This window comes from Terrapene carolina, unplaced genomic scaffold (genome assembly GCF_002925995.2).
Source record: "Terrapene carolina triunguis isolate 2854851 unplaced genomic scaffold, T_m_triunguis-2.0 Scaffold131, whole genome shotgun sequence".
Lineage (NCBI taxonomy): Eukaryota > Metazoa > Chordata > Testudines > Emydidae > Terrapene > Terrapene triunguis.
The window spans coordinates 11324404-11349055 of record NW_020664482.1 but is presented as its reverse complement, the minus strand read 5'-3'; the positions used below and the strand labels follow the sequence as shown (position 1 = coordinate 11349055).

General features: G+C 45.3%; 1 protein-coding gene across 1 annotated transcript in view; it reads left to right on the top strand.

Moving 5' to 3' along the window:
• The window catches only part of NRK (Nik related kinase), a 122797-nt gene that overhangs the window by 78545 nt on the left and 19600 nt on the right, over window positions 1-24652 (top strand). The window contains exons 16-24 of the mRNA XM_026652996.2: window positions 3809-3940; window positions 5243-5310; window positions 6344-6459; window positions 9734-9822; window positions 11310-11428; window positions 16133-16226; window positions 19265-19429; window positions 20331-20460; window positions 21610-21768. Of these exons, the coding sequence (XP_026508781.1) occupies window positions 3809-3940; window positions 5243-5310; window positions 6344-6459; window positions 9734-9822; window positions 11310-11428; window positions 16133-16226; window positions 19265-19429; window positions 20331-20460; window positions 21610-21768 (1072 nt within the window). The remainder of the gene's footprint in view (window positions 1-3808; window positions 3941-5242; window positions 5311-6343; window positions 6460-9733; window positions 9823-11309; window positions 11429-16132; window positions 16227-19264; window positions 19430-20330; window positions 20461-21609; window positions 21769-24652) is intronic.

The following is a 24652-nucleotide window of genomic DNA, read 5'->3' as shown; positions in this document are numbered from 1 at the left end:
ATAATACCATTGACTTAAAAGTAAACTGTAAAACTAATACGAAAACTGAATTAATCCCAGATGTGTGTGTTGAAGTACCACTATCCAGGCTTTGAAAAGTCAGAGTAGGGGCTGTATGTTGTCATAGTTCAGACTCTGTAAGATCAAGTGACACTTAATGGTTTGCTTAACCTATATACGAATGATTAAAAAAGAAATCTCATCACAACCACTAAGACACAGAGAGCCTGATTTGGAAGTGCCTTGCACTTTGTGTAGTCCTGAACACCCATGCAATGTTGGTGTAAAACATTACCACATCCTAATGGTTACATTTTCCACCCACTCTTCACTCACTTTGCATATGATAAGGTGCAAAGCTGTGGTGAATCAAGCCCCATGATTATCTGTGATGCATTCTGGGTAATCTTCAGAATAACGTGGTGCCTGAGACTTATTTTTAAAAAATCACGTATTTCCCCTCTCGCTGTTTCCCACAGCTGGGTTAATGGAAAAATTTAGCGCACAAATCTGTGATGAACTCAGTTTTCATTGGCACCTGTAAGGATTTGTTGGACATATTTTCTCAGTTGTATACATTAAAATTTATAGAACACTATTAATGTCCTACTTTTTTGCCAAATTAGAACCAGAAAGCTGGCTATATTAAAATAATCAGCTGTGCATTAAATCATGAATTGATCCAAGCTCTGCAACAAAGATACCAGTAATTTTAAAAAATCCCCTTCTTTATGCCATCCTATGACAAGATGTGGATAGTATCTAGGAACGCCTGTGGATGCATGCCAAAATGTTATTAGGGCTGTCCTCACAAAGCAATCCAGGGTGTCTTGTATTCCCCCTCTGGAATCTTTTTCAAACAAGGATGGCCTTACTGCTGAGTGTTATATCCTCTTCTGTCATAATTCACATGCAGCAAAGAGCCCGTTACCTCAACTCAGTTAGGATCCATTCTTTGGTCCCAGGGCATCTTTCTGAAACCCACAGGGAAACCTCAGGGGTTAGGAGTGGATGGGATGCCCTCACTTTTGCTTATAATAAAAACAGTAGGAGACTGAGCTCTATTTAATTCAAAATCATCAACAGAGCTTTTCCCTGTAAAAACGATTCGTTCGGACAAGCGCAAGGAGATGCAATATTAGCTATAGGGCTTAGTGTGACATCCACCGTTGTACACAGAGCCAGGACAAGTCCTACTTAAGCTCTGTTAGGTTCTGGTTTGCAGAAGACGTCACAGGATGATGGATTCCGATTTATCACCAATACCCCAGGGTGCCACTGCTTTTGATTTATAGGGTGTAATTCTGGCTCCATATAAGTCAGTGGCAAAACTCCCTTAGACTTCAGAGGGGCCAGACTTTCACTCATTGTTCATAAGTGGGACCTGAATGCTATGTTAGCCTTGGGCTGGCTATCTGCACAGGAGTAGATTTCACCCTTAGAGCACATGGTTGGATTTGTCCAGTCACTGGGACCCTGATTCAGCAAAGCAGTTAGGCATGTGCCTAATTTTAAGCACAGGAGTAGTCCCCTTGACGTCAACAGAACTGCTCGCATGCTTAAATTTAGGCACATACTTAAGTACTTTGTTGCATGAGGGCCTAGGAGAAGATGGAGAAAAATGTTCCTGTGTATTGATAACATACTGGTTATAAAACCCATACCTATCCCCAGGTTACACCAGTTTAGGGAACAACTTGCAGCCACAAATAATTTTGGTTAAATAAAAACTATTGTTAGTGGCAATCATGGTGGGCAAAAAAGTTATTTTGGTCAAAATGAAAGGACACAAGCTGGAAAAATAGATCATTAGATGTTCTAACTGCTGATAAAGCTATTTAAAGAGAGTCAACCTAACTTATCCCCCCAAAACTGAGATAAAGCACCTTGAATCTCTAAGCAGATGAAATAGATAAAACTGTGTCCTGCATCTGGTTTTCCTATCCAAGCCTGTAAAGTATAAACTGGGATTTGCTTACTTTTCTTTTATACTTTGTTCCTTTTATACTTTGTTAAGGAATCTTAATGAGGACCTATTGTTCCCATAAAGTAATTAGTCCAGGTTGGGTTATAAAGACTTCAGAATCATAATACGTTATGTTACTGAAATTCTGTGCCTAGATCTTAGTTATTTGTTTTACTTGTATTTTTTATATAAATTACAGTATTGCTCCTTGAAAATTAAGGAAATATTAAGTAAATAATAATCACCTCTGTTTATAGTATCTTTCTACTGAGCATTTTAAAATTTTGTACAGACTTCAGTTAATTAGTCAGTAAAATACCACTATGAGGTATTGTATAGAAAAAATGTGTGAAGAAACTTCACTCATCATTGAACTGCAGCTACCTCTGGAATGAACCACAGCAGCTGTTTAACTGAGCATAGCAACACACTGTAGCAGTTTGGGACAAGAAATTCCCACTGAATTCATAGTGGGATTTTAAGAGGCAACATGTAATTTGGTTAGGATACAGGTTTAGCACCTTTATTCTTATAAAAAATTGCAATGGTATCTTTAAGGACTGGAAGTGATCCTGGTTTTATGGTGCTTTTGAAAGGAGGTACCTTGAAAGGAGGCAGCAAGATGTTAGCATGCTTGGGCATTGCTTCAATCCTGAATCAGAGGGAAGAATGTCAACTAATGAATAACTAATAGCACTTCCTGCAGAACCTAGATGTTCTCTGGAGAGCTCCTGCCATGCTTAGCATGTGAGATCTGACAGGATAACAGCATGAGAGATTATAGCTGCAGGCATCTCTCTGATATTACTAACAACACCAAATGGATTGCTACATAGAAATTCCTCTGGATGGACCCAGCTCACACAACATCAGTGCCAGATAGTCTCCCTTATTCTTTTCTTGAATCCAAGAAGCTTGCTCTTTTCAGAGACAATCATCACAGTTGACTTTTTTGGCTTCTTTCACCCCATGGATGAGTCTAGTTACACTGCGGAGCTAGATTAATTGTTTTTATAGAACTCAAAAGGATCTTTTTTTCTTAGCCAGAAACCCTAAGTAGCAAATTCTGAGTATTTGATTCTTCTGAAAGTTTGAGTTTTAAAGTTTTTAAACATTCTTCCATTGAGAATGAAGAGCATAGGCAAGAATATTTTCTTGCCAGTTCAGGACAGCTGCTGGTCAAATACAACAACCTGCTTTTACCAGGGAGCTTTTTTAAACAGACATGTGCCCAAATTGGCACCCCTTGATTTGATTCTCCCTGAGCGCTGGTGAAATTTTTGTTTCAAATCTGATTCATGGCTTGGTCTCGTCTTTAATTTGTACAGCTCTTGGGGAAAAAACTGTTAGTTACATTTTGGGAAACATGTCTGCAATATTTAACTCTGAAAATAGGAGTATTTGATTGCTTTATATGCAACATGCATACTTGAAATTAATTCTTGCATGAAATATTCATTTCAAAATCTGTTTGATTTGCAACGTATGTTTTATACCATCCAGTTAAGCAGTTGGCCATGTACTACTAATGAAATATTAGCTTTTATGGGTTTTTTTTTTTTTTGAGGATGAATGTGAAATATAAGAATTTTGTACTGGCAATATATTTTATGGTACCCATTATCATGAAATCTTGGTACACCACATCCTGAAAATAAATAAGTTCCTTTACAATGATAAAGATAAATAAGACTGTATTCATGTGCCAGTGGTCCTTATTTAATGCAATATGTCTGCTTTGCCAAATACCTGGCTAGACCAATAGTGTGGTGGTGGTAGTGTTTGTAGAGTGATTCTACTGGCTGGGGGATAGTGTTTGACATAAACTTCATTTGTTTGAAGAGTGAAAACCTCCGGACCAGTAGAGACGTATACCACAGCAGTTCACTGTCAGACATGGTGATAACACCAACGAGCCCAGGACAGGATGATGTATTCTGGAGCGTTTGTCAAAATGAAGAGCAGCCTCCAAAGGTACTGGAAACTGAAGGGGTATACCTTTCAGCTGGACGTTATTAATAGTGCCTAATTCAGCTCCACTGAAGTCAGTGGGATTCATTCCATTGACTTGCTTCATTAAGCATTGAATAAGGTCCTTTACCCCCATACACACGACCAGAACTTACACATGTGCCTTGATACCACACTGATGGGCACATGACAGATTAATTCTCCCCTTGATGCAGATCTGAAACCTGCTGTTTTTTCCCCCCCATCTCACTATCCATTTCTTAATCTACAGTTCATTTACAGCTGCTAGGAATGGCTATTGCAGATTAAACCCAACACGCTGATGAAGGGGTTATGTGTAAAATCTTGGCAAAACTCCCACTGACTTCAGTGAAGCCAGGATTTCACCCTGTAATTCTGTCACTCCCTTCTTTTTACTGCATCTTTACACATGGGTTAGAATAGACTGATCGGATATTAGTAAAATTGCCCAGGAGTTCAACATTGGTTATGGGGCTGAAGAGATCTTGCTAATCTGGAAAGGATAATGTAAAAACATGGATTTGGGTAAATATAATAATATCTGGTCTAACTGAGTGAGTGCTATGTATGTCAGTACATGTAATATATCTATAGATATACCTCTACCCCGATATAACGGTATCCTCGGGAGCCAAAAAATCTTACCGCGTTATAGGTGAAACCGCGTTATATCGAACTTGCTTTGATCCGCCAGAGTGCGCAGCCCCGCCCTCCCGGAGCGCTGCTTTACCGCGTTATATCCGAATTCATGTTATATCGGGTCGCATTATATCGGGATAGAGGTGTACTTACTTAGCAAGACCAACTATTTAGGTTTCTTTCCTCCCTGCCCCCCCAACCTCCCGCCCCAGCTTTGAAGAATCTAGTTACACTACAGAGCTAGATTATTAGTTCACATCATTAAAAGGATTTGTTGTTCCTTTTTTAGCCAAAACCCCTATGTACAAGTGCTGGATATTTGCATATATATGTTCTCCTGCCTCCTGGGTGGGTGGGTGGATGTTTTTTGTAGCAATTTAAGGTAATTCATCCTGTAAGCTGGTTGTCCCTGCACAGGAACAACATTTATGTGACCAGAACTGTATTTCCCCCATTCACTACAAAAACTGACCCGACCATAATGTCGTTTCCAAGAAAAAGACACATTCCCAGAATGTCCCACTGGAGCATTTTTCTTGTATGTGTTTTAGTCTGTCTTGTATTTATGCAGGGCCTACATTGGGATTATTAACTGAGTATATGATATCAGAGTAGTGAACTGAAACATTTGGTTAAATCTTTAAGGTTCCAGAAAGAACAACCTCTAAATTTTACAGCAGGGATCATCTTGGCCATCAGAGATGTCCTTCCAGGTAAGCTCCTCTGTGTTTTGTGCTTAAACGAATGTTGATTTATTATCAACAGGAAAACTGAAGCCAGCTCATTAAAATCAAAGCCATAACTTCAGGAACTCCACTGTCAACGTCGGTTCATACTTCATTTAATGGCAGTTACAATTATTCCCTCTTCTGAGCCAACTTGCCCACAAAGTACCCAGCCAAATTTTCTGACCTTGAACCTTAAAGAAGCTTCTAAACCCACTCACATTTCTCCTCTTAACAGTTTACATGTGTGATTTTGAACGCAGATAAAACCTGCTTGTGGCTCTGCTTCTCTTTTTGCGTCAGCATAATTTTAATCTCATCATATTATCAGTCCCTCACTGCACTGATAATATGTAAGGGCCTGATCCTGCAAATTCATATGCAGGGCATGATGCTGAATGCTGTGAGTACTCTCATTTGGTCCAGTAGTTTGAGCACAATGAATACAACTCAGTGCGCCTGACTCTCCATTGCCCTGCATATGGTGCCATCGTTCACACCAGCGCAAAAGTGGGTGTAAAACCCTTCAGTGCAGCTTTGCTAGCACCCACTTGGCACTGGTGTAAATGACTTCATGGGAGCAGGCTAATGGAGAATCAGACCTACGTGTGTCACACTGTGGGCAGGGGGTAGAGGTCGGTGGGTTTTGGCACTGATGCTCCTAGTTTCTGTCTCCGACTCTGCATATATGCAATTTAGCCGTGACTTGTGGTGTTTCTGCCAATAGCTTCATTACTAAGTGTGCTCTCTTTAAGAATTATAGGATGCAATGCAAAAAGGAGACATGGGCTAGTAGTTAAATCACAGTGTTTGGAGTCAGGAATTCCACAGTCTTCATTTTGACCCTAGGCAAGTCCTTTATCTTCCTGTGTATTCAGTTCTCTGTTTGCAAATGGAGGTAATAATACCTACCTCCCGGGGGGGGGTGTTCTGAGGCTGATTCAGTAACGTCTGTAAGTGCTCTGAGGCCCAGGAACAGAAATGCAAAATATTCTGATATGATTTTTGTCTTTGTGTTTAGTAACCTGCAGCAGTCATCCCCGGGGGGACATGCTTTGAAACTAAGCAGCAGCAGCAGCTCTCCTGGCAGCAGGCAATGGGAGATGGGATCTCATCTCAGCAAAAGATCAACCTCAGGTGAATCTTAGGTCAATGATTTATCAATCAAAATGTGTAATGTTCCTATGCCTTGAAATCTGGTACATGTTGAGTCCAAGATGTCAAAATCTTGCATACAAATCTATATTTGTGTTCACTGCGTGGCTTTTAGTGACATGATTTGGATTGCTTTCTGGATTGTATGGTCTGTGTTGCAAGCACGGAGTTAAAATAGAAACAGTTCCTTTTTTGAGTGCAAAACTGACTGTGAGCGTGTTCCCAGATGGAAAATGTAATAAACTGTCTCAATAAGGAGGTGAAAAACAAAATCAATGTCTTTTTATTCACTAGTACTGTTGAAAGTCGGTAGATCTGGTGTTATGGGTACGTTGGCCTAACGCTATACTAAGGGTAACTCACCGGAGTTTTTCTTCATGACCTTTACTACTTTATTTGATTGCTAGCTAATGAGATGATACAGTTTAGCAGCTGTTATGCATTAACATTTCTGCACTCCATTATTGTTTTGGCTGGGAAAGACGTGAGATTCCCCATTCAGCATCTTATGAAACATTCCTTTGGTAGATTATAATTTATTGAAAACTATAGTGAAACTTTTAAAGAGGGCCGAAAGCAAATTATTAGATGGAGACAACCACATGTAGAGTAACCAAAATGTGTGGTGGGTTCTAAGCTTTGCATCACTACTTGTGAATGAAGACCTGCATAGCTCGCTTGGGTTATGCTAGTTCGTGCAAATGCGTGGCAGTACAAACTCAGATTCCTCTTAAATATGTGGCTTGAAGCACCAGCAGGCAGGGGCACTGAAGGGGAAGTAGACAGCCTTATTCCTCTCTAGTTACTCCTAAATGTATTATAATTTCATGTGTTGTTGTAGACGTGTTGGTCCCAGGATATTATAATTCTTATCATATATGTACTAGTTACATATATTAAGCCTAGCTGACCACTGTTTGTGTAGCTCTCTGCAAAATGGTAGCATTTGACACCCACTTTGCACTATGTAAATGACTACTAACGCGGGGAAAATTGTTTCCATCGGTTTTAAGGCTGATACCATGGTCTTAGAAATACAGTTCATAATAATATGGAATTTAAAGAAAATTTTATTTTTAAAGTGATGTTCATGTTAATTTACAAACACTTGACAAATGAAGGCCGAATTGCATATTTATTGCAGTCACACATTCAAGCAAACTTTGCTTTAAATTGTCATAAGATGTAGGAAATTTTGCTTCAAGAAAAATCCAAACCACGCTTTCAAATGATTCGACCTTGTTTTTCTTTTTCTTTTCTGTCATTTTACGTTTAAGTAATAGTTTAGCAATAAGCAATCATGCAGCAACCCAACTCTGCTTTACCGTCTCTGTCTGATATGTAATGCCTGTGCTGTTCTGGTAAGGGGAAATGAAAACCTCACCGGCCATGGAAAGAATAGAAAAGCTCCCCAGTTGTTTAAACTGTTTCCTTGGGTTCTTAAGTGTAATTGAATTACAGCTAGATATGTGGTATTCAGGAAAAAGTTTTATTTTCTCAAATCCAAAGGAACAGTGAATTAGATCTTTAAGGGCTATAAATACATTTAAACTAATATAGCAGCCTAGTTGCTTTAAACACTGAGTGACTAGTAATGAGTTCTGAATCAAAACAGATTTAGAAAACGCTTAAATCCATATAGTGATTATAATAAAGTTATGTAAATACACCAATAACTGCCTGGATTATTGAGTCCTAATCTGTATGGGCCAGATTTAGCCATCCTTACTGTCACTGAGCAATGCCTTCCTCGGCAAGTAGTCCCGCTGATAGCAATGGGACAGGTCATGTAGAAAGTTAATAAGCAAGGAGCTGAGTTGTGAGCTGCCTTGCATGCCGGTGCAGAGGAGTAAGTGGTAATAAGGTGCCCACGTACTTCCTTTCATGGGCCAGTTGCATCATTAGTCCATATGTGGAGAAGGACAGCAGCGATCCTGGACAATTCTGCCCTTCCTATGTAGCTGCTTGGGAAGTAGCCAGGCATGGGTGGGGAAAGGGAGGAGCCTTGGCTACTTCCCCCCCCCCCACACACACACACACACATACACAATGTGTTAGACAGCACAGCTAAGCCAGGAATCTGTGCCAGGAGAAGTGCTGACATGGCTTATTACTGCCAAAGAATAAAGAGAAGCAAGACCTGAACAGTGACTTTCCAAGGGGGGGGGCTCTTCCTGCACCAGCCAAGGAGGGGGAAATCTCTGCTTTTAGCAGAGGGAGCAGTGCAGTTTTACACACCCTAACTCTGACTTCTATGGCTATGTCTACCCTGCAAGTGAAGGTGTGATTGGAGCACAGGGAGGCATACCCACGCCAGCTTTAATCGAGCTTGGACGGAAGTCGTGGCGGCACAGGCTTCAGGGCAGGCTAGGTGCCTGAGACGTACCCAGCCTCCCCAGCAGGTTTGTAGTTCGGATGCTAGCCCGTGCCACCACGCTGCTATGATTACCCGTGCTAGCGAGGGGAAATCTAGCACAGGTATGCCTACCCATGCGACAATCGCACCTGCGCTTTCAGTGTGAACATACCTTGGCTTGCACAGGGGACTGAATTCGGAGAGAGAGGAGAGATCTGCATTTTGGACAGTGGCAAAATGTCATAAGATATTCTTAAAAATGTGGGGCTTGACTCCCCTTTACTCATGGGAGCAGAGCCATTGACATTAGTGGGATTGTTCACATGAGTACTTACCCGAATTCTGGTTTACAGGATTGGGCCCTCTATGATGTTTCTGCTCAACCATTATTTGAAGTGCTCAGGAAAACGTGCACGTGTGGTTTGGGGCTCAGGGTTTCCATCCTCTGCTTTGGCCTGCAATCAGTGGAGCACAGCTGGGCAGCACCCACTGCTGTGGAATGCGCCGAGGAACCACTAATGTGATGAGCTGTTTAAAAGGGTTACGCCGACCTGTTGGCCCCAACCCTGGCATGTCCACTTTCCCCACTCTTCTCATTCACAGAGCTGCTGCTTTTCCAAGGTACACAGCGCTTGTGTGAGCCAATTGGCTCTGCTGGCCTCACCCTAGGCAGCAGAAATGCATCAATATTAGCTGTGTTTGGGACTTCCATAGCCATGCAGGGCTGCGGGGGGGCTCACCCTGAACAATCAAAGGAAGGCTTCCCTTTCCATAAAAGAGAAAACGATACAATGCGAGCAAAGGAGGCCTATGCACGTGTTGAAGGATTGTCCAGTGTATGTGTTGTATGTGCCACATGTTTAATGTCTCTCTCTACAACTCTCCTTTTGGGGAATCAAGGATCGTCCAAGGCAGAGAGCCCGCTGTCGCAGAACCACCCGCAGCAGTGTAAGAAGTCTGAAAATGCTCCTCACCCTGCTCAGTTTTCAGTAGGTTCTTTTACTGCTGACATTGTTTTGGTTTTGGTCACACTTTCTAGTAAGGGTACATGTATAAACAGTATAAATATTTAATCGACGTTTTAATTAATGGTTAACTAATGGTTATAGAGTCCAACAAGTCAACAGGCTATTCATAGGCAGAGCGTATAACCCACTGTAGCACAATCTACCGCTGTCCTTATAACCCTCTGATCACCTACCACTTATGGCTGTAACACGCTTAATAATGTATTAACCCTTCAGGCGCTGTATATAAATGTGCCTTTAATATAAAGTGTGACCTCTGTTTCTTGCTTTTTTTTATTAGTTCAGCCTTGTAAAGTTGGGTGTTTTGTCCATCGGTTCAGTTAACCGGAGCTAGCATGCCCTGAGCAAGAGATCATACATGGAATGTTTGGTATTTTAAAAGTTGCAGGGAAGGCCCTAGATGGCTTGGAGGAATGCATAGCCAGAGACCGGGTCAAATCTAGAGCAAGACCGTAGCAGCCAACGTCAGCTAGCTGTTCGGTGGTCTGTGTAAGACAGGTTTGGTGGAGAGGAAGGATGGCCCAGTGCTTAGGGCAAAAGCCTGGGACACCAGAGAACCAGGTTTGCATCCTTGTATGACCTTGGGCAAGTGTCACAGTCACTCTGTGTCTCAGCTTCCCATCCTTACGAAGGGGGATAGTAGCACTTCCCTATCTCATAGGGGTGTCTGAGGACAAATACATTAAAGATTGTGTGAGGCTCAGGTACTGCAGTAATGGGAGCCATAGAAGTATCGTTGGTAGATAAATGAGGGTCTCACTTCATTTCCCAGTAGACTTGTAACCACATTATCAAAACCACCATCACAATTAGCACCAAGTGTCCACGTTAGCAGACTCAGTAGAGGCCAAAGGCTCCAGTTTGGGGCTAAATTATGGCATTTACCCACTGGCCCAAGTACGCAGCTGGACCGAGGCTCTTTGAAGCCCAATCTCTCCCCAAACAGCCTGGGGGGGATGTGCATATAAAATGAAAGTGAGAGGTTTGTTTTTCCTGTGCATAATACCTCTCCATACAAGCATTTTCTACACAGATATTAAAGCCCATCCCTTAAATATCATTGAGATTAAACCTAACCTTGGCCCCAAAATTCAAAAGTAACATTTTTAAAGAGCCAAGATTGGATGAAAGGTGCTTATGCTACTAGTGAACATTCACCCTGCTACATTGTGGTTAGATGTTTGAGCGTAAAATTAACAGCTTGGTTAAAATTAACCACACGCCGTTACTAGAGTAATTCAGTCATTTTGATTTAGCTCATTCTTCTTTGTGTACTACCTAGCTCCAGTGTTGGGTAGTGCAGAAGTGTTATCTGCCTAATAAAGGGTTTTAGTTAAAAGTTGCAGTAACTATTTATAAACTAGAAATGGAATAAGATGGCTGCTTGCTCCTGTGGTTTTGTAGTGGATTCTCAAATGGGAAAATGCAATTGAGTTTTCTTCATTCAGAGTCCAGCCTTCTTCGCCAAAGGGAAAGACGGTGCCAACTTGATCTCCACAGTAGCAGAATATTCATCATCCAGTGATGAACTGCTCAGCAGCGATGATGATGATGTGATTCACACAAGGTTAGCTTTTTTCTTTCGTTACTAATTTGTTAAAAGGCAGCTAACACCTCCAGGCTGCTGCTGGCCACCGACATAACGCAGCAGCCGCCTCCAGCTACAGCGCGGGCAGGAAGGGGTTAAGCCCTAAGGATGCATTTGTGCACCAGGGCCCAGGGAACCTGACTGCAGGGGGAGGGTGCTTAGGGGATGGAGCAGCCCCGCACTCCCTGTGGGCAGGGCCCAGGGCGGTGGGGGGGTCAGGTGAAGAGGGTGCTAAGCCCCTGCCCGGGGGGCCGCTGTGGAGCCTGCAGGGTCGGGGTGCGAACAGGCTAGAAATGGCTTCCCCCCACCACTCCAGAGCTAGCTGGGGGGTGGAGAGGCTCCCCCGTGCCAGCGCTGTGCAGGTCTTTGGCAAATGCAGGGCTCGGCTCCTCCTGGCCAGCGCCTCGGGCCGGAGGGCCTTGGGCTTTCCCAGGGCACCAGCCCAGCCAGAGGCAGTGGGGGAAGGAAGGAGCCTGCCGGCCAGGCTGTTGGTGAGCTGAGCGCTCCGACCAGGGGCTGGTTCTCCGCACAGCGCTGGGAGCGGGATGCACCCTGCTGGAGGGGATATGGAGGAACAGTGGGGCTGGTGGGGGAAGAAGGGGCAAAGCAGGGAGAGGAGAGCGAGAGGGGGAGCACGTAAAGGGCAGATTGATGGGCAGCAGAGGTGACACGTAACCGGCTGCCGCCTGGCACCTGCCCACACTCACCAGCCACCACAGCTCGCAGCGTGCAGCCAGCGCCAGCTAGAAACGGGACGGCGGGTGGGGCCCTGCTGGCCAAGAGCCAGCACGCAGAGAGCTGTGGTGACAGACCAGCAGGGGGAGCGGCCTGGCACCACACACTGCAGCTTCGCTCAGCCACCAGACTTGCACACCAACCCACATCGTCAGCCATTGTTTTCACCGCCGGTGGGCGGGTGGTTGGCGAGCAGGGATCCGGCCAGCAGCAGGAACTGCGAGTACTGATGGGGGGCAGGAGACGGGACGTCTGGTCACCCTACATATGGGAAGAAAGTGTCTTGTCCCCTTGGCCAAACCCCATTTGCTGCTGCTGTGGAGGATCTGAGGAGCAATCTCTGGGCATGTTTTCAGGGGAACCAGGACAGGGGCAGCTGTCTTTCGCCATGGGCTGTTCAGCAGAAATGGTTTGCGTGCTATTTGCTGCTCTGCTTATGTGCCGGATAAGTCAGAATTTCCCCCCGTTCTTTTAATAAAGGACTTTCATGCCTGTGGTCTGCATGTGTTAAACTATCTGTTTGCCTGTACAGCGTATGTGCATGTGTACTGCATTTATGCATATTAATACCGCTCCAGTGAGAATACATCTCCTGGGAGACTTCACAGTGTTCAAATAACTCCCGTTCCCCCTAAATCAGAGGATTTCTTGTGGCTCATTTTTATAGATCGGTTTCACATCTCAGCTCTGAATTTACACACAAAATTCATACTTGCCTGACCCCTGGATTTGTATGGCTCTCTTTGGTCACAGTTAATAAAAGTGGATTTCAGTTTTCCTTCAGGGCAAGTCCCACTCACCTTCCTCATAAGAGCAGTCCCAGCGATTCCTCCTTGTCATGTCATGCTTCCTTCCAGTTTTATTAGATTTGCAATTGTTTAATTTAATCCCTTCTGCAGAAGCAAATCATTGTTCTTCTTTGTGCTCCGTTCCTCTGAAAACAATAGCCCCTTGCACTGCACTGGCTCCACTGTTATTGCCTTTGCTTACATAAGACAACTCCTACGAATTGTGATACAGCCCCAGTAGCACAGTAGAGTTTTTCACACCAGGCTCCAGAATCAATTAATAGAAAATGGGGGGGAGGGGAGCAGAAAATAAAAATAAACCTCAATGAAGCATAATGATGAGAGACACTTGCATAAATCACACAAATAATATACAAATACAAGTTCAATCCTCCAATCGTGTAAATTCGACAATTATCCTCAACTAGCTTGCTGAGGATCTGGCTCTCAGAATGTACCTTCATTTGTCAGGAGTGAGCAGGAGTCCAGGAGTCAGGAGATTTGGGATCTGTTGCCATGTCTGCCACTAACTCATTATGTGACCTTGGGCATGTCACTCGCGCCTTTCTATGCTTCAGTTTCCTCGTGTATAAAGTGTTGATGACAATAGTTTATGGACTTTTGTACAGTGCTTTGAAACTCCACTATGCTGTGCCAGCACTGAAGACAGTGAAAGCTCCCATGTGTTTCAAGGGAAGCCAGATCAGGAGATTCTGTCTCCACTCGATAGGAGGAACCCTATGCACTTGTACTCAGGGGCGGCGAGTTATATGGGCCCGTGGTGCCCGTGCTCCAGCAAATCCAGGGCCCGGGGGCCCAGCTCCACCAATGTTCGGGGCCGGGGCTCTCCCCTGGCCCGCGCGCCTCTCCCGGAGCGTCCCTGCCTGTGCCCTGGGCAACGGGCGGCTGCCCTGCCGCTCTGCGCTCCCTCACTGGCTGCTGCCGGCTACAAAAGGGAGCGGCGCTGGTGGCAGGCTGAGGCGGCGACTGTGCCGCCGCCTGCGGAGGAAGGAGGGGAAGAGGCGCACACGTGATGGCAGCCCCTCGCCCCCCACCAGCACCCACCACAGGGGAAGCGAGGGGGCTTCCTGGACCTGAGAGGGGCCCGGCCCTTAGGAGCACATGCAGTGCCAGTGCCGGGTGAGTGTGCTGTTGGGGGGGTGAGAGGGCCCCCTCCCACGGAGCTCATTGCTGCCGGGGCGGGGAGAGGGCTGGGGGGACTGTGGAGTCCTCTTCTCTGACCCCAGCCCTGGGGCAGCCTGCCTGCACCCCAAACTCCTCAGCCACAGCCCCACCCCACCCCAGAGCCTGCACCAGAGCCCTCACCCCCCACACCCTAATCCTCTGTCCCAGCCCTGAGCCTCGTGCTGCACTGTGAACCCCTCACCCCTGCACCCCAACCCTCTGCTCCACCCTGAGCCCCGTCCTGCACCGTGAACCTCTCAGCCCCGCACCCCAACCCTCTGCCCTAGCCCTGAGCCCCTCCCACACCCCAAAGCCCTTAGCCTGAGCCCTCATCCGCCCACACCCCAACCCTCTGCTCCACCCTGAGCCCCCTCCTGCACCGTGAACCCTTCAGCCACAGCCAGAGTCCCCGCACCCCAACTCTCTGCCCTAGCCCTGAGCCCCTCCCACACCCCATACCCCTCATCCTCAGCCAGAGCCCTCGTCCCCCCAAGCCCCCCACATTGTGCAATATAGGGAAACTGTTAAACGCTTACTGTTTCCAGTCCATTTTTACATTATTTTTAAATATATATATATTGACTTACAAGGCAGGTGTGGGGGGGACGACTGGACCCATTCTGGGCACTACCAAAAATTATACAAACCTCCCGCCCCTGCTTGTGCTCTTCCATTCCCATTGTATTAAGAACAATTGCACAGCTTGACTCTTGTTAGAGCAGAGTGTCATCATTGTTGTCATCATCTCCACCCCAGCCCACGCTCCTCCCTTTCCTTACAGCACAATGATGGCTGGGAAATTGTTGCTGAAGGTCACCTGAAGGAGATGCCCAGGGCACCTTGCCCTTCTCATCCAATCCCAGGCTAACTTTGAGTCTGGCCATGTGATTGGCTGCCCCAGAGGCAAAGGGACATCTGATTGGCATGGAGGGTGGAGCTAACCTTTCCCTCTGTAGGCTGCTGCTGGGGAAGGTGTGGGGCCAGTTCCTGCAGCCGTAGCAATTATTTCCCACCCTACAAATGTGCTGAGGGAGGAGTTGGGTGGGTTATAGGGTTTAATACATGGACATGTTATGCATATTTTTTCTAATATATTGCCATTTTCTTTTCCGTTGGGACAAACTCAGATAGCATTTGCATACCTTTTTTGTGATTAGCATTGCTGCTACTCTTCAGGGCCTCATGTGGTTCTTCCTGGACATTTGGGCCAAAATTGAGGGGATGGAGGTTATAAATTCACAGATTATCATTTGGGATTTAGGGTTAATTGTTGCCATGGGACATTAACATCCACTAGTAGAGACTCACCGGGATACGCTCAGTGACTGCTGTGTATGGAGCACAGGTTTAAGGCTTGTAGTCCAAGCCTTGCGTCTAGGCCTAGACGGGAGGGAAGGTTTCATAACTGCTAGGGGCCCTCTCTGTGGCTTTTAGGTCAGTAAACTGCAGTTGAATGAAAGGGTTGCATATGATGGGGATGGTTGGCCATGGCCAACTTTGCTGTACAAATACACATTTTCCACATTTGTTTCTTTATTGTTATTTCCTATTTATTTAATAATAATTGCAGCCTTTGGACAAAAGTTCACTAGTGTGGGAGATACTTTCTTTGAGGGTTAGGGGAGTGGGCAAAGTACATAGTCAAGCCTGTCTGAAGTGATTGCTCCATGGACCAAATATCAGTTGCCTAATTGAAGCGGTGTCTGAAAAAATTATATTGGAGTCAATGGGGAAAGTATAAAGTAATCACTTGGTATTTGGGTGGTAGAGGAGTGTCCTGTTTAAAGTCATCCTTCGTGTCAGTTTCAGCATAAAGTCTATGTAGATTTGTATGCAAGCTAATCAACTTGCTCCCATACAGAAATATCCAAGTGTACTAGCTACTATTAATTCAGCAGCGTTAGTTTATTTTAGAATGTGTGTGTTTTGTTTTCACCTGGATTTGGTCTGCTCATTAACTGGAGTTTGTTACCAGGCAACTGCTAAGTAATGGAATGGCAGATTTCTCAAGGACAAGAGTTCCAGATGGAATTGAACTGAAACCCCAAAGCATCGTAATAGAACAGAAGGTAAATTGGCCATTTGAAGGTGGGGGCGGAGGGAAGGTGTGGGGAGTCAAATTGCCTATCGTTGCTAATGTACGTGATAAACATCATTTCCATTTCTTCTGAACAGCATTCAGTCATTTTACTGTCTAGTTTTGATCTGCAATTTCAAATTACAGCTACAAATCTTTAAACAATTTTTAAGCCATTTCAGGTTTTGGGCCTCCTTTAAATCCGCTTTTTATTACAAAATTGTGCCTCCTTATTTGTCTTTCTTTCTTACTGAGTAGAATAGTTTCTTGAATCAACAGATTTGTTAAAGGACCTACGTAACACAATACTATCAGTCATCATAATACAGAATTAGGGTCCAGATTTTTGACCCTCTTTATAATGTTTATAATTTAGGGAGAAATAGCCTCTCACTTTTTAAATCATTACCTAGTGAAAAATCCCTTCATTCCTAGGAATTTAAGAAGTCATAAAGGACCCCCACAAAACGAGTATGTTGTGCTCTCTTACTCCATCTGCTGGCTCAGTCCCACCTGCATTAACTAGCAAACTGTGTTCCCAGAGCAGATTATATTCCTGATACACGAAAAAAGAAAGCAAACAAAATAGAACCATTCTTTCCATTACTGCCTTGAAAACACCAAGTTGGAGTAATAATAATAATACTTTGCTCTAGTAGAGCACCTATTATCCACGGACCTTGAAGCAGTGTCAAACATTAATGAATTTATTCTCATTCCAAGGATGGTGAAGATGAGAGATTGAGTGACTGCCCACGGTTATACAGGCAAACTGTGACAGAGCCAGCAATAGTGCTCAAGTTCCCGGACCCCAACCCTGGCTTCTGAGCCTCAATCACAATAGCGTCCTTCCTCTCTTAGGAAGGAATCAAATGTTGGTCCCGCGATAGAAAAAGCAGCAAGTCTGTAGGGAAAGAACTCTTAGGCTATGTCTACACTATGGACCTTACAGTGACACAGCTGTACCGCTGTAAAGTCTCCAGTGTAGCTGCTCTTTGTGTGTAGGAGAGAGCTCTCCTGCCGGCATAATTAAACCACCCCCAATGAACAGCGTTAGCTATGTCAGCAGGAGAGCCTCTCTTGCTGACATAGTGCTGTCCACACGAGCACTTTCACCGGTGAAACTTATGTTGGGCAGGAGGGTGGTTTTCTCACACCCTTGATGGACAAAAGTTTTACCAACAAAGCACTAGGGTCATGCATCAGAGATGGGATTACAAATTATAGAAATGTAGAGCTGGAAGGGACCTCGAGAAGTCACCACGTCCAGTCCCCTGAGACAGGGCCAAGTAAACCTAGACTTTCCCTCACAGGTGTTTTGTCCAACCTGTTCTTAAAAATTTCCAATGATGGGGATTCCACAACCTCTCCTTCAGAGCTTAACTACCTGTATAGTTAGAAAGTTTTTCCTAATATGTAACCTAAATCTCCCTTGCTGCAGATTAAGCCTTCTTGTGCTGCTTTCAGTGGCCACGGAGAACAATTGATCACCATCCTCTTTATAACAGCCCTTAACATATTTGAAGACTATTATCAGGTGCCCCCGTCAGTCATCTTTTTTCAAGATTAAACATGCTCAGGTTTTTTAAAATTTTTCTTTAGGTCAGGTTTTCCAAACCTTTTGTCGTTTTTGTTGCTCTCCTCTGGACTCTCTCCAGTTTGTCCACATCTTTCCTAAAGTGTGGTGCCCAGAAATGGACACAGTACTCCCACCGAGGCCTCCCCAGTGCCACATAGAGTGAGACAATTACCTCCCATGTCTTATATACAACAGTCCTGTTAATACACCCCAGGATATTAGCCTAATGGCAAGTTAAAAAAAAAAAAGAATAAAAAATGCTTCACAGCATCCCTTTAATTTCCAATTCGTTATTTGGCTTTTAAAAGACAAGCAACTTCGATTTAGAATTCTCTGCTTGTCTTCAGATATATTGGCCAGCATTCACAAAGGCTTAGTTTACTTCACTAGGTTGTTTATCAGCCAGCAAACCACACAGACTGCTGCTTCTGATTCAGCCAGTGTTCCTTTTTTTTTTTTGCCTTTTTTTTTGCTTTAGTATAATTCAATAGGAAATTTCTAACATAACACTTAGCATCCAATTGTTTCCTACATCCCAGCACAGATGGTCCTCAGATCCTTCCCCTTCATCCTCCACAATCCTTCTGCACTCCACTCACCACCTAGAACATATATCAGTGTCTCAATGACCCTTTACAAATCCCATCTCAAGGTCCATCTCTTTCTCCCTGGCCAATGGCTCCTAGCCCTGCTTTCCCTATGTTTAGTCATTTTCCCTGAAACGTGGCCATTGTACCCAGAATCCTCTGCCCTACCACATCTATAGATGCTACCTGTGTGGTGTCTTATAAACCCACTGAGTTGACAGGTATTTGCCTATCCAGATGCCTGTGATCCCACTAAGGAAGGCAGCAGTACAAAAATGCACTGTATTGGTAAGACTGAGATTCTTAGTCTTCCCGGTCTTTTCAGTGTCCCTTTACTGAATGCGATTATGCCGTAATCAAATCTTATGGCTACAGTCAGTGAAAGTTTTAATGACAAGGACGATAATGAGGTATGGTCTGAGAACAGGGCTGGGATCAAGGAACTCATGAGTTCTGATCCCAGCTGTGACGCCGACTCCACCTGTGGTCTAGGGGCAAATCATTTTGTTTCTGTGCCTCGTTTTTTCTACCTGGATGACAGTACCTCCTTACCTACCACTTGGGGATGTGAAGATTTACTAATTAATTAATGAAGGCTATTTTGTAAATAAGGTGCATTATTGATGCTGTTTAAATGCTTGCCATATATCAGCACATCCGTGCACTGTCATTTTAGTTTAATATTTTTGTCGGGTTGACATTTGTGCCATAAGCTGATTTTCTTCAACTGATGTACCACATAAAGTACTGTGCCTCCCCTCACAATGCCCCACCATTACTTTCTGTCCTACCTAGCCAGGGTTACACAATGAAACAAAAGTATGTCTTGGTGAATGTAATTTCCCAGTCTGTTTTCATGTGCAGAATCATATTGCGGGGAAACAAAGTTGTAGCACACAGGAAGGACTCTGGAGCATACACAACCAGAACTATCTCCTGCCGGATCTCCTACAGCAAAGCCAAATTTCGGACTCCTCGGCGAACCAGCAAAAAGTTACCCAGAATAGTCAAGGACCTCAGAACAAATCTGTAAGTAATAAGGTATAGCTTCAAACTGTGTTTATTAGATTCACTGCAATAGCACTTCCCTCCAGTCCTTCCTTTTCCCCAGCATAGGCGCCAAAGGGTGAAGGGCTTTTAATCCCATGGATCAAGTCTCGTCAAGAGACGAGATCTTTGGTCCCCTTGCTTTTCAAAGAGGCTTGAACCAGGGGCGAGTAGAAAGTCTTGGGTGCCCTAACCCGATCCCTACTTCCTCTCCTGTTTCTCCATCCGTTCTTCCTCTACATTCCCCTTATTCTTTACTCCCTCCTTTTCCCCCTACACAAACATTAGTATACTTCCCCTGCACTCCATTAGTATACTTCTTCTCTTTCCCCTGGTGCTAAGGCTCTTAGATTGCTGCCTTCAGCCCTGTCCTAGGGTGCTATCTTTTCTACTCATCCTCTCTTTGCTGTGCTGATGGTGCAAATCAGCAACATCAAAGGAACTTCACCAGCACTGCCAGGTGAGGGATCACATTAACGGTGCAAATAAGTAATAACTCTCTCAAGAGACAGGTCTTTAAAACAGGCCTGGGTTGCTGCAACACCATCCTCTGGCTGCAGAGAGGTTTGAATAATGTCCTACTTCAAATCAGACAGCAGGGAGTGATCTAAAAGCAAGGTGTCTGTTTCTCTCTCTCTTCCCCTAGGGACCAATTAGTTCACTTCTGTGCTCTGTCTTGTCATGACTCTTTGCTCAGGCTTCCTGCATTGTAGTTCAATTTGTACCACAAACTCGCGCTTCAGAATTGTTGTTCATATCTAATTATGTCAAGTACAGTTTCATATAAACCTCAGAGAGCTTTCTGGTTACCAACAGTGATATGCAATATCTGTTCCCTGCTATCAACTTCTGAAGTGAAAACTGACCTTATTTTTCATTGTAGACATCAAGTGCTGAAAGTACGCCCTCAAAGGGCAGTTCATCATCTACAACATCCTTTACTTCGTTCATAGATCCTAGACTACTACAAATCTCACCTCCCAGCAGTCCAGCAGGACCTCCTTGTGGCTCTCGTGAGTATGCTTGCTCCTGTCGTAAAATGCATCATGCCTGGCTCTTTTGCAAAAAGCACCGGGCTTAATTCTTGGAAATTAAGATTGGAATTGTCTGGTGACTTTTTGAAACTCTAAATCAGGGGTGGGCAAACTTTTTGGCCCGAGGGCCACATCTGGGTATGGAAATTGTATAGTGGGCCATGAATGCTCACAAAATTGGGGGTTGGGGTGCAGGAGGGGGTGACGGCTCCAGCTGGGGGTGCGGGCTCTGGGATGGGGCCAGAAATGAGGAGTTCAGGGTGCAGGAGAGGGCTCTGGGCTGGGGTGTGTGGGGAGGGTGGGGGCTTCAGCTGGGGGTGCAGGCTGTAGGGTGGGGCTGGGGATGAAAGGTTGGGGGTGCAGGAGGGTGCTCTGGGCTGGGACCGAGGGGTTCAGAGGGTGGGAGGGGGATCAGGGTTGGGGTGTGGGAGGGGCTTAGGGGTGCAGGCGCTGGGCGGCGCTTACTTCAAGCAGCTCCTGGAAGCAGCGGCATGTCCCCACTCTGTCTCCTACGCAGAGGCGAGGCCAGGCAGCTCTGCGTTCTGCCCCATCCACAGGCGCTGCCCCTGCAGCTCCTGTTGACTGCGGCTCCCGGCCAATGGGAGCTGTGGGGGCAGCACTTGGGGTGGGGGCAACGTGCAGAGCCCCCTGGCTGCCCCTACGCGTAGGAGCCGGAGCAGGGACATGCCTCTGCTTCCGGGAGCCGTGCAGAGCCACGGCACCTGTGGAGCAGGGCAAGCCCTGGACCCTGCTCCCCAGCGGGAGCTCAAGGGCCGGATTAAAATGTCTGAAGGGCCAGATGTGGCCCCCAGGCCATAGTTTGCCCAACTCTGCTCTAAATCCATGTTAATAGTGCTGGATTTCATTGCACTGCTTCTGCCCAGGTTCCTGATGAAGTGTGCATTGCTCTGTTCTTGTGTTAGCCCAATGCATATTCATGAATACATCCGAAACTGTGCAGACATATGGTTCTACCTCATGCTACGTTAAGTTTTGCAGAAATTATTCCCTGGGTGTTGAAACATGCAGCTCTCTGGAGTTGCTTTCAAATTGCACTAAACAAGTCATGTGTGAGGTGTGACCAAGGTGTGAGACATCTTTCATGACTCCCTGTGTCTTTTCTTCCAGCATCTAGCCCCAAAGCAGAGCCTATTAGGAGAGGGAATGCAAGGAAAGGCTCTGTTGTCAATGTCAACCCGACAAATATCCGGCCACAGAGTGACAGTCCAGAAATTCGCAAATACAAGAAGAAATTTAATTCCGAGATCCTGTGTGCTGCTCTGTGGGGTAAGCTTAGAAATAAAGGACCATCTGTCTAGTTAGAAAACAGAGGGACAGCGTGTTTCTGACAATATAGGCGATGCTGAGATTTTGCATTTGTATTGCACCTCTCATCCCAAAGTGGGGGAGGGATAGCTCAGTGGTTTGAGCATTGGCCTGCTAAACCCAAGATTGTGAGTTCAATTCTTGAGGGGGCCATTTAGGGATCTGAGGTAAAAATCTGTCTGGGGATTGGTCCTGCTTTGAGCAGGGGGTTGGACTCGATGATCTCCTGAGGTCCCTTCCAACCCTGATAGTCTATGATTCTATGAACTATTTACCAACAGCACCACTCAAATGAAGCCACCTTTAGAGGTGGAAGGTGACAGGCAGCTGAATCTCCTTTGCAGAACATTCTGTGCAACAGGGTGGGAGGACATTTTGGTGAAGGCACTAAATTAAAATCTTTCTCACTGAAAGAGCTCATCATACCCTTTCAGAGCATCAGGACCTGGGTTTTTAAAACCTTGCCAGTAGGTTTCCCACACAGTAAGCCGCACAATATTTTATGAATCTTCCTTAGCTGAATGAAGTGCTGAATTGATTGTGCCAAGCTTTCCCAAATATCAGGTTCTGGGGAGTGGAGATAATGCCACACCTGAAGCTGAATGGGTTAAAGCCAGTGGTTCTCAAGCTTTCCACACTACTGTCCCCCATTCAGGAGTCTGATTTGTCTTGCGTTCCCCCAAGTTTCACCTCACTTAAAAACTACTTGCCTACAAAATCAGACATAAAAATACAAAAGTGTCACAGCACACTAGTACTGAAAACTTGCTGACTTTCTTACCATATAATTATAAAATCAATTAGAATATAAATATTGTCCTTACATTTCAGTGCAGCGTACATAGAACAGTTTAAACAAGTCTTTGTCTGAAATTTGCGTTTGTACTGACATTGCTAGTGCTTTTTATGTAGCCTGTTGTAAAACTAGGCAAATATCTAAATCAGTTGATGTAGCTCCTGGAAGACCCCAGGGGTATGTGTACACCTGGTTGAGAACCACTGGGGTAAGCCATCCCCTCACATACGCTACATATTCCATAGATCAGTGGTGCTCAAACTCTTTTTTTCGCAGACCACTTGAAAATTGCTGAGGCTCTCAGCGAACCACTTAATGATCTTTCCAAATGTTGTTTTTACCGTTAGCTAACTCTTGCAAAGTGCTTTGTATGAAAGCGCTATATAAAAAAAGTAATAATAATTAACTTTTTTTCCTACAAATAAAAGCACACAACTCATATTTTAAGATCAGTAGTCTTACCTTTGTAATGTGATGGATGTGCCCTCTCTCCCGCGCCGCGGCAGCTCCCGAGCTGGGGCTGGGAAGGAGGGGGGGGTTCTCCCCCCTGTCCCCCGCCACGGCAGCACCCGAGCTGGGGCTGGGAAGGAGGTGGGGGTCTCTCCCTTTCTCCCCCGCCGCAGCAACCCCTGAGCTGGGGCTGGGCAGGAGGGGGTCTTTCCCCTGCCACAGCAGCCACGGGCCTCTTTCTCTAGCCACCGCAGCCCTGCACATCCTAAATTCCCCCCACCCCCTCTTCTCACCCCACGGCCCCCTACCACCTATTCCCCCCAAGGCCACCACCTCACCTTACACGTGCATCTTCTCCAGGGTCCAGGCACCTAATTAGTGGAGCCACACCTGCACGGCTCCACTAATGAGGTGGGTGGCCCTTCATTCTCTTGTGCACGGCCGCTCAGGCGCGCACCTTAGAGGGAACTATCCACGGACCACCTGAATGGAGCTCGGGACCAGTTTGAGAACCTCTGCCATAGAGTCTTTCTATGGGTATCGTCTCTAGAAGCTAAAACAGATTGAGACATCAATTCTATCGGAGGCTGAACCCCCTCGACTCCCACAGATTTCTCAAGAGGTACTCGGCACCTTGCAGGATCAGGCACTTACAGAGAGAACCCAGTGGGTATAAATCAGCACAGATGTACTGACTCCAGGGGAGCTACTCCACTCTAGCCCAGTTGTGGACGGGGCCCGCATTTCCTAGCGCCTTCGCTCTGAAATGGTTTTAATCATCCATCTGTTTTAGGAGAAGAAAGAAGATGAGCTCTGTGGAGCTGACACAATATTTACCTCCAGTCAGCTTGAGTCTCTCATGAAAAACAAAATAAATGAATGAAATAGGGGAAACGCTATCCAAAGGAAATGCGGATTTCCAGTTTACAGCTTCAGTTTTGTTTAATGCATGTTTAAAGGAGGCCAAGATTTTAAATTAAGAACAGAACAGCGTAGCAAAGTCTGTAATTACATGTACGCTGAGGTTGAACAACGCCAGGTCCTCATCGGAGCTTTGCCAGTAGAAACGATGGTTTTGTGCAGTGTGATAGCTTATGCCATTTTATTTCCACTACAACATACTGATTAGGAACCTTACCAATCATGCCAGCCAAACTGAATCCCCATCCAGTGGGTGTCAGTTCATGTCAGCAGCCCATTGGAGCCTTCACTTGGGAATAATTAGATTTCAGATGGATTCACTCTATTAATTTGGCATTCAAAAGCGTCTTTATGAAACACGGAAAATTTCACTCCTGAACAATCCACTTCCTGGCATCATTTGTTCCTTTTCTAGTGTGCCCCGTGCTTGGGACTGTTACCCCTCATTGAATTTGAGGTTGGAGGTGGTTCATAGATTTTAAGGTCAGCAGGCACCATTATATTGTCTAGTCTGACCTCCTGCGTAACGCAGGAGCATTAGTGGAGTTGGAGGTTTTGCGATAGTCACAGTCTGCTTTTGGGATCACAAAGCAGTTTAAATCCACGTTGACTTCAGGGGGACTACTCATGCTTAAAGTTACATGTGTACTTAAGTACTTAGCTGGATTGGGGCTTTAT